The following is a 10,024-nucleotide window of genomic DNA, read 5'->3' as shown; positions in this document are numbered from 1 at the left end:
AGGGTACCCGCGCGACGACCACAAAAAACATGCCGCATAATAGCTATACCATATTTTATACCTCCGCTATAAAATTTAACGTCATGGATTAAAACATGATGTTATTAAAGAACAGAGAGAATGACTAACTAAAACATGTTCATTTTCAGCTTATTTTTGGCATGCTTGATTTTCATCTTACCTACACATAGGATATTTTTGATTCCTAGTGTTTGTGCGTCAGGGCAAAATATATCTGCTCTGATCTGGAGATCCTGAATTTCTCTAGCAAGCTCAGTGTTGTCTTAAAAGTTATTCATATGACCCGGATCTAAAAGACAGTGCTGAAAAACGCAAGACTAGTTCCAGTACCGCGCGGTTAAAAACACCCTTTTTGTTTTGAAATGGCGGCGTTTTACCGGCGAGCTGTCACATTTTGGCGAATGCTAAGAAAACTAAACCAAACATAAGGCTATAATTTTCTTTATGATTCCCTCATTATCACACAAATCTGTCATCTTTTGTAAAGTATGGTTTTAATGCTGTACAGTAAGTCAAAACAGCGACCGAAGTCAGCCTTTCGTACCTTTACTCGAACGATTCAACACTGAGATTTTGTTTGTTTTCGCCAGAACACGCGCATGCGCATACGTTATTCAGCACTGTCGATCTAAAAGATATTGAAATCTATTCAAATAGTTTTAAAAATGTCAAAGCTTCAAGCTTGCCTGACATTTTTTTTTTGTCAAAACTTGAGATCCGCGTGGTAACAGAAAACTTTTCCCTGTTTCCATTCCATAAAAGGAAGTCCCGAATATATTGGCTTGTTTTCCCTCAAAAGAAGGAAGGGTTGATAAATGTTTGAAAAACAAGTTTGGAAATCCTTTCTTTAAAGTCGTAGCCTGCAAAACGTTTAGAAATCACCTATCTAATATGAAACCTATGCTTGAGTTGAAGCTTGTGACCTTATTTTGTAATGTAGTGTTATTATTTTAGTTTAATGAGTGATATAATAGAGCCGACGCTCATTTCAAATTTTTCCATTGGTAAACCACAGTGTTTTTATTGCAGTGCTCACAAACTAGACGCCCTAACGAATCTCAATAGTATCTAACGGCCGACCAGAATTCCGAAACCACAAGCCCTTAAGCCTGTTACAAAGGAACAAATCTAGCGACAATTCCAATATAAAGATTATGACGTTATCGTAAGACGGGGCTTTCTTCATTCACCAGCTCCCGCGAAGAGGCTTGTTAGTAAACCTCCCCTTAATTTCCGCTCCAAAAATAGCCCATGTTATAGAGAAATTGCGATAAACACAACAACAAAATCAAAAGACACTCAGCTTTTTGGGAGTAAATTTGACGACGGTTTAGGAGTTTCCTTTGAAAATAAAGCCTTTGGAAATAGTTTTTTGCTTGAGTGATTTTCTAAAAGGCCTCTTATTATCCCAAATCTTTGTTTTTTTCTCAGCCACCCATCCTATTTCAAAACTTTATAAAGGTAAATCATAATTCGTTCGCCGTCTCAGCAGCAGTTCTCTGGATGAATAGAATTAAAATCTTACAATGTATAATAGTTTTGACCAATTTCCTGAGGAAAGAAAAAGTAGTATGGTATAAAATGAGCTTTCGTCTTATGGGCCAACACACTCCCTCAGCGCTGTGAACAGACTCTTTCTGCCTCGTGTCACCAAAAATGGTGTTCTACCAATCCCTCACTCTACTCTCGGTGTTGCTTGTCGCTGTGGTTGCACAAAAGAGCGGTAGGTATCCGACATTTCCCTTTATCAGTAACTAGAATATGTCATGAGTTTCCTTACAAAAGAAATTTTCCGTCTTAGAATCCCGATTTGCTGAGCAAGAAAAAAAATTTACCCCCTGTTTTTCCTTAAAAAAGGAAGTCCCCAATTTCTCTAGCAAGCTCATATGTATCCAAGTTCAGAAAAAAGGCGCTTTTCGATAAGCTATAAATAAACGATGTATTTCTCATTTTTCTTCATTTTTTATTTTAAAAAGCTTCTTAGGGCGTTTCTCGTTTTTTTCTATTCTTTTACTGTTAGAATTAGCTAACCTCAAGTTAATTTCTCTAAATAAACTTTGAAGATATGTGTTAAGGATTCATTTCGACGACTGAAAAGCTTTGCCCTTTTTTTTTTTTATTTGCAGCGTATGTTATAGTATTGATCACAATCGTGGTTTTTGCAAGATCAATTCCATAGTTTGCACAAACAGTAAACTGTCACTGTCTTGAGTTACTTGTCGATGTTTTTTATCGTGTCAGAAGAATACTTTTCCGGTTTCTGAATTTATTCTACGGTCTTGAACTTTAGCTAACCGTGATTTCAACGGGACGGAAGAATGTTTTACAGCATCTAGGGCACGTTAGCACAAGCGAAAAAGAGGAAAACCAACACCCCGGAAACGGCTCCATGGGAGGAAAAGCTAAATTACAATGCCTTTTATTTTTCACCAACCTGCTGTAAATAATAAACGATTTCTTACAAACTCTTTAACATCTTGCTAAACATGGCAAAATTATTCCGTAAAGAGCGGATATTAGGCCAGAACGATGCAATAACATTATTCGTCCCGATGGATACTAAATATTAGTTTATGTCAAGCCCATAATTTAACTTTAAATAAAACGCGTGAAATAAAAATTTGTTTATGACTTTATAAAGTCATAAAGTAAAGAAAATGTCTTTTTAAGAATGTTCTCTACAGTTGTATCCCTCGTTGAAAGTCATCTTACAGTCTTATTTTCTTTATTTTTTGGAAATTATTGTAAATAACCCGAAGCTTTCTAGTATCATAAAAAAACATCATAATATTGTAGCTAGCCCTATCCAGCTATATGCTGTGCAACGAAATCTAGTCTATTCTCTTCAAAAAAAACTATTGAGACTTAACCGAGAACTATCGAGAAATTAGTACTATGAGCCGACATCAGACAAAATGAACATGTTGTTGGTAAATTGTATTTTTTTTCTTCGCGTTTCTACGCTAGTTATCCCATTTTCACTGATTCTTTTCTTCTTCTTTTTTTCTTTAACATGTAGCTTCGAAATATGTCATGTCTGTCAAATTTAGTAAAGTGGAATCTCTTAAGTTTCATTTTAGTTTTCTTAGGATGTTCATGATGTTGACGAAGACAGTTGTTATCGAGTAGAACACACTCTTTTTTATAATAACCTTTTCTATAAGAACGACCAAATTTTAAGAACATGCTTAGAATATGTCGAGGCCCAGATAGCAGGTGAAAAAAAATATTTTTTAGTCCTGATGCGTTCTAAAATGCAAAATCAAATTGTGCTCATAGTAACAACCTTATTATTGCTATTGATCATTAGTGTATTAGTGTAATTCTCTTCCTAATAATTCATTAGGTTCTATATTCTTATAGTTCCAAAAATAAGAACGGTAGCAAACGTGTCTTTGTACTATAACCATCTAAAGCACTTCTACGTGCAATCAGAACTTCCGTTTTACTTGCGTTGATCTAAAAAAAATGTACACAATTACAAGTTGTCTCCTGTTTGAATCATGGGTCGTTTTAACAACTCCCTCAATTGCGTAGATGTCTGATTCATATTACTGTTTTCTTGTAGCACGTCCTATCATAATGGACTGCAAGTATTCTGTTTACGGATGCTGCCCGGACGGTGTAACTGATGCAAAGGGCCACAACGGGGCCGGCTGCACAGGTAACAATCAAAACTGCCTTATAACCGCTTCCTTCTCAACCTATCCTCCCGTGTAATGTACCACATGTTATAATATTAAACATAAAATAGACCGCCGTAACTTAGCCCCCAGTCAGTAGCGCGCGAAAAGAGACTTGCATATCTATGATAGAAGCAGCATGGGAACGCACCCAGGTCATTTTTCTTTGGGATTTCTCAACTCCTCCGGCCCGTCCCCTTCGCCCCTAACCCCCGACTCAAAACCCCCTAATCACACCAATAAAAATAAAACTTAGGACTTTCAAGCAAAGAACGTTTGTAAAGGAGAACCGGGGGAGGCAAACAGAACGCGAGTGCTATTTATGGCGACCAATCAGCGCGCAAAATTCATAAGTCATTAGTTATAAACTATTCCATGCTGGCCAATCGGGGCGCAAGAATCATGGGTGCATTTCTATGCCGGCCAATCGGGGCGCAGGAATCATGGGTGCATATCTATGCCGGCCAATCGGGGCGCAAGAATCATGGGTGCATTTCTATGCCAGCCAATCGGGGCGCAAGAATCATGAGTGCATTTCTATGCCGGCCAATCGGGGATCAAGAATCATGGGTGCATTTCTATGCCGGCCAATCGGGGATCAAGAATCATGGTTGCATTTCTATGCCGGCCAATCGGGGCGCAGGAATCATGGGTGCATTTCTATGCCTGCCAATCGGGGCGCAAGAATCATGGGTGCATTTCTATGCCGGCCAATCGGGGCGCAGGAATCATGGGTGCATTTCTATGCCTGCCAATCGGGGCGCAGGAATCATGAGTGCATTTCTATGCTGGCCAATCGGGGCGCAAGAATCATGGTTGCATTTCTATGCCGGCCAATCGGGGCGCAAGAATCATGGGTGCCTTTCTATGCTAGCCAATCAGGGCGCGAGATTTATAATTTGCATTTCTCTACACAGCACCTAAAGCCATGGCGGCCCCACTTTGTTACAGTTCTGAGTTTGGATGCTGTTGGGATGATGTGACCGAGCGACTGCCAGACCGTCCCTGCCCACGTAAGCAACTTAACCCAATACAAGGCAGATTTAGAAATATGAAATATGGCTATTTCTCTTGCGGCCGTCACAAAGGAAAGATCGTTGTGGGGGGCTAGCTTGCGTAGTAGCGGTAAAGGGAGGACAAAGTGGAAAGGAGGAAAAAATCGGCCGGCGGCGATTGGGGGAGAAGTGGAAAGGAAGCATGTGATGTTGATGGGGCTGATATGACGATGATGATGATGATGGCTTTTGTGATAATGATAATGATGAAGATGATTGTAATAGTGTTAGTTATGATAATGATGGTGATGATGATGGTGATAATGATGATGATTGTAATAGTGTTAGTTATAATAATGATGGTGATGATGATAGTGATGACGATGATTGTCATAGTGTTAGTTATGATAATGATGGTGATGATGATAATGATGAAGATGATTGTAATAGTGTTAGTTATGATGATGATAGCCATAATGATGATGATGATGATGGTGCTTATGAGCTGCTGAAGGGGGGGGTGGTAGTATTGACAGTGCGACTCATATGATTATAATACTACAATAAGCTTTTTTCTTTTTAGCCTGTTATGACATATTCCGGTTCGCCTGCAAATCCTTCAAGTACGGCTGTTTTCAAAAAGCAGGCCCAAAGCATCGAAATTTCCTCAGGAGTAACTGCAAAAAGACCTGTGGTCTTTGCCCTCTCTAAATGCTGTCAGAATTTTGTGGATTAAGATGCAATAAACCGGTGCGACAGCAGACGATAGAATTTTATGTCTTCTCTCCCTCGCCGAACTGCACGCCGTTTATAAAAGTCCTCCATCCCGTGATGCATTGCGCGCTCTACAAGCCCTCCATCCCGTGCTGCATTGCGCGCTCTACAAGCCCTCCATCCCGTGCTGCATTGCGCGCTCTACAAGCCCTCCATCCCGTGATGCATTGCACGCTCTACATGCCCTCCATCCCGTGATGCATTGCGCGCTCTACAAGCCCCCCATCCCGTGCAGCATTGCGCGCTTACAAAGCCTTCCATCCCGTGCTGCATTGCGCGCTCTACAAGTGTTCCACCCCGCGTTGCATTGCGCGCTCTACAAGCCCTCCATCCCGTGCTTCATTGCGCGCTCTACAAGCGTTCCATCCCGTGCTGCATTGCAGCTCTACAAGCCCCCCATCCCCCATTCCATCCCGTGCTGCATTGCGCGCTCTACAAGCCCTCCATCCCGTGCTGCATTGCGCGCTCTAATAAAGCCGTCCGTCCGAGTCCGACAAAAGAAAAAGCCGTTATTGCCTTGCACTCGCAGCGCGCACTCGTTTGAAATGACGCTATTCTTTAGTTCGCGCGTGAAAATAACAAAACCAGAAAACGTTTTACTTAAAAATCTTCCCAGGCACTATTTCTTATCTGTCCAGTCACCAGAGAAGTTTGAAAATTTAGTTGTTACTGCACTATAACTTGATCCCATCTTTTTTTTCTTCTTTTTATTGGGCTCTGCACTCGACATAGCCTCCTACGCGCCGCTCTTTGGCTCCTACGCGCCGCTCTTTGGGACCACGATATCGTGGTCCCAATATCGTGGTCCCAAAGAGCGGCGCGTAGGAGGCTACACTCGACAAAGTCTAGCGGGAATGATAACTTGGGACAGGCGCGCGCCGTTTATACCGCAGGTCCTTGTTTAAAATACATACGTACATGTTTGTCCTATCCAGATCTTATCTTTATCTCTTGACCCACAAATTTTGTATCCTTCGGATACCAAATTCCCCCTAAACTAACGTGAAAATATACATATGGCTTCATAATTATCGTATCCTATCAAGATTATTTTTTTGGTAGATCAATCAAGGCGGGGCTCAGGAGCTATTATTTTACACTTTTCTTGAAATTTTTAGATGTTCTTTAGAAAAAAAAGTGAAAAGGGGAAGTTCCCTTGTGAATATTGAAGCGTGTAACTAAGGGTGCGGGCGCACATCATCTTGACTTTTTCCGTATGATATCAGCAAATCCTGGCCACGCGCTTGGATATTCGCTAGTCATGTATGAAGTATATTTAACTAAAAACTAAATACGCAGCCCAGGTGCGCACATCTGGCCACGTAGCCCCTTTAAGCTGTATGTCTGTCGTGCACAGATCTCAATGTTGCAATACAGGTATTATAATGCGCACTTCTACTGACACAATCTACATCGCGTGATAACAAACATTTATTCATTTAGGAAATCCCCTTAAAGGTGAAGGTTATTCTCCTTAGCCCTTTTGTTCTATACAGGTTAAAAGACCTTTAACAGAAGAACGTGCGCTTTTTCCAGTACAACGAGTCATGATTCTTAGAATATCTGTCACTTGAAGGGCAGTTTCCCTCAAAGTTTCCGACGAACGTTCGGCCTTCGTCACGTAACGAGTACACATGTATGGCGACAAATAAGTTTTAAAGACCCCAATTTCCTTTTCTCTATAATTGTGAAAATCAAAGTTTCTTTTGAAGTATCTAAAGAGCTTATCTTGGCGTGACAATGCGTTCAAGTGAATTCACTTCCGTTCCAAAGAGCTAATCCTCTTTAGAAAAACCATTCGAAAATCACGGGTTTCACTTTGTCGCGGTTTTTGGAGCCGATTATTTTGTAATCCCGCACAGTAGACCGTCCTTAATGCGGCTAATATTCGCGCCAGATTTGACCAATAAAAGCGCGCAGTCGTATTCACCCTCCGCAACCGCCACGTCGAGCGCCGATGACCCGTCTGTCGCGAGTACATTCAGGTCAGCGCCACGTTCTATCAGAAACTTTAAACAGTCCAAACTCCCCGTAGTAGCCGCTCTGTGCAGCGGGTAAAACCCGTCAATACCAGGCTCATTGATGTCAACATTTTGAGATTCCACTACTCCTTTAACTGTATCCAAATCATTGCGAATTATCGCCCAGTTAAGCACGATTTTAGGATCCAGGGAGAGGCTACGTTGCCGCCGTTTCTGACGCGGAATCACAAGCAGATTTGTCGCACTTGTACTGGCTTTTAGGGACGTTGGTCTCGGTGGTTTCACTAGTTCGGTTTTCATATTTTTCATCGCCAGTACTGTCCACTGTCTTGAATATTAGGCTTTAAGTCCTGCTTTTGTACACTCTACTTTCTTACGTCATTAGAATGAAACCCAGAGGAGGTACTACAGGAAAGTCGGAAAGTCTCCCCTATCTTGAATCACCACACACGCTTTTATAGGTCCTTTCCGGTAGTCTATCTTTGATGAGAAAATCGGTGCTAACCTCCTCATCAAAAATACAAAGTCGATGTTAGGGATTAGACGGAGCTCTAATCACCTTCACTTTGCACTGCTTCTAAACCCTTCAAGATTACCCAACTAGTTTATACTAGCCGTTTTGGGGTACTATTCGCATTAAAATACCAAAGATTTCAATGACGATAGAGCCCACACGACGACAGGCAAAATCTTGACCTTTCGCTCTTCTGAATTCGATTTTATCTCCGTTACCTTAAGATTTAAGGACACTAAAAGCTTGCGGTGTGGTTTCGTGCACACCACGCGTCAAATGACAACCTTTAAAATTACCCAAAGCATTCCACTCCAAGCCTAGAGGCCCTGTCTCCACGGAAATGTAACCTTAATGATTTTCACGTTTTGACTTCTTGAAATTTCTTCAACACTTTTAACATTTCTGGTGCGTGATCAATTGATATTGTTGTCAATTGTTTTTTGAGTGTACGCTTTTAACGTTTGCCAACAGGCCACGTTTAGTTCAGACAAGCTTTTGTGTTTCGTGTCGGTATGCCCATTGTGGTGGTTCTCTAGCACTTACGATCTCCTGGATTTAGCTCCTCAGATATCGTCACTCACTTAATTTAAGTTGTTTTGTTTTTCACCTAAAGGGAAGCTTTAGGTCTTAGTTCCATGATACTTGTATTGCTTCCCAAATCTTTTAAAAAATGTCATTATCGTAAGGAGTTTAGTCTTGATTTTTATGCTAATGGAGAATTGTAAAAAGCCTAGTTTTGCAATCGAGTTTTTTTTTTTTTACAAAAGTTGCTAAATAAACGAAAACATTTGTACATAGTGTTACTACCCTTTCCTTTATTTCCCAGAGAGAAACGCAATTTTGTGTATTACAGCTTTCATTTTCAACTATTACCATTGCTTTTTGTAATCTTCACAAAATTTATACAAATATAGTTACACAAGGCTAGGCAAGATATTTCTACTCACAGAAAACAAAAGACTATTTAAAATCAATTCCACGACACAGATCGAATATCTATCTACATGGTTATTCACCTATCTGTTGAAAAGCAAACTATTCGTAGACTTGTTATGTCTGGAGAAAGAGGACACCGACATTATCTAGAATTGATCAAATTGTTTCTAAGCAGGAATGCGGTAAATCGGTGCTGTTTACACTCCTTATTGACGGAATGGCAGTCTTCAAGGCGCCAAAACCCATCGTAAACAGTACCCACTAATGGAGATAGAATGGGGAAGAACTCAGGTAGAGTCGATAGCAGGGGTTGAACTATGTTATGTTATCGCACACGCTTAATCTTTACAAGATATTTCTTTTTTTTTCTCTTTCTCTTTTTGTGATATTATTTTTCGTCTCACAGTAGAAAAAAGAAAAAGGCTTGACACAGGAAGACGACAACAAACGATTTCATAGGCGTAGGCAGGGGGGTGTCCCAGGGGACCCCCCCCCTTCCAGCAACCAAAAATACAGTAAATGTATGACACATTATCTATACAAGAAAAAATGCCTAGAAAGTGCCTTTTGGGCCCCCTCCTGTTACAAATCGTGGCTATGCCGCTGGATTTACTAGAGAATATATGGTAACTTTTAAGCGTATGATGACACTGTGAGTATTTCAAGAAATGTTATTAAGATTTAAGACAAAAAAATCATACGCTCAAAAGTTATCATATATTCTCTAGAAAATCGTCAAAAGTAATGAGCGTGGGCTACCTGTGGTTTAACCACGGGTCCAGGCCCTCTCGTGGGCAAAAAGGGATAAAATGGCGTTTTTGAGTAGCCGATGTGTCATTCGAGGATTGCGTCCTGAGAATAAGGATTTTGTTTAATTTTTTAAGATGAGAGCATGGCTTAGCTATCCCTAAAAGGCTCTGGGTGATTCAAAATTGGAACTGGGAGTATTTTTAGACGAGATATGTGGCCAAGAGTTCGGCAGTCCGACTAGCGAATTAGTCATGTTGTCGCTTCCTATCTTCTCTTTATGTTTGCTGGTGAAAGGCTAGTTATACCCAACGAAAATAGCCGAAACTCAGTCGGAAGAACATTAAGGGCACCAAGCAAGCACTGATAGTA

General features: G+C 40.7%; 2 protein-coding genes across 2 annotated transcripts; one reads left to right on the top strand and one right to left on the bottom strand.

The window, feature by feature from the left end:
* The first annotated feature begins 1,587 nt into the window (after nt 1-1,587).
* Nucleotides 1,588-5,462, top strand: LOC5517677 (papilin). The gene is made up of 4 exons (XM_001637641.3): nt 1,588-1,744; nt 3,590-3,685; nt 4,622-4,717; nt 5,283-5,462. The coding sequence occupies exons 1-4, from the start codon at nt 1,678-1,680 to the stop codon at nt 5,408-5,410; spliced, it is 387 nt and encodes a 128-aa protein (XP_001637691.2). The 5' UTR covers nt 1,588-1,677; the 3' UTR covers nt 5,411-5,462.
* Nucleotides 5,463-7,314: 1,852 nt separating this feature from the next.
* LOC5517676 (myotrophin) lies at nt 7,315-7,755 on the bottom strand. The gene has a single exon (XM_001637567.3). It carries the CDS (start codon nt 7,753-7,755, stop codon nt 7,315-7,317), a length of 441 nt encoding a protein of 146 aa, XP_001637617.2.
* Between the last annotated feature and the right edge of the window lie 2,269 nt (nt 7,756-10,024).

Source organism: Nematostella vectensis, chromosome 5 (assembly GCF_932526225.1).
Source record: "Nematostella vectensis chromosome 5, jaNemVect1.1, whole genome shotgun sequence".
NCBI lineage: Eukaryota > Metazoa > Cnidaria > Anthozoa > Actiniaria > Edwardsiidae > Nematostella > Nematostella vectensis.
The sequence above is the reverse complement of the archived record's forward strand: the minus strand, read 5'-3'. Positions and strand labels throughout refer to the sequence as shown.

Coding starts and splice junctions, on each gene's coding strand:
- LOC5517676 (XM_001637567.3), bottom strand. CDS start 7,755: ATGAAAACCGAACTAGTGAAACCACCGAGACCAACGTCCCTAAAAGCC.
- LOC5517677 (XM_001637641.3), top strand. CDS start 1,678: ATGGTGTTCTACCAATCCCTCACTCTACTCTCGGTGTTGCTTGTCGCT. Junction 1,745..3,589: donor TGTGGTTGCACAAAAGAGCG/GTAGGTATCCGA, acceptor GTTTTCTTGTAG/CACGTCCTATCATAATGGAC. Junction 4,718..5,282: donor GCCAGACCGTCCCTGCCCAC/GTAAGCAACTTA, acceptor TTTTCTTTTTAG/CCTGTTATGACATATTCCGG.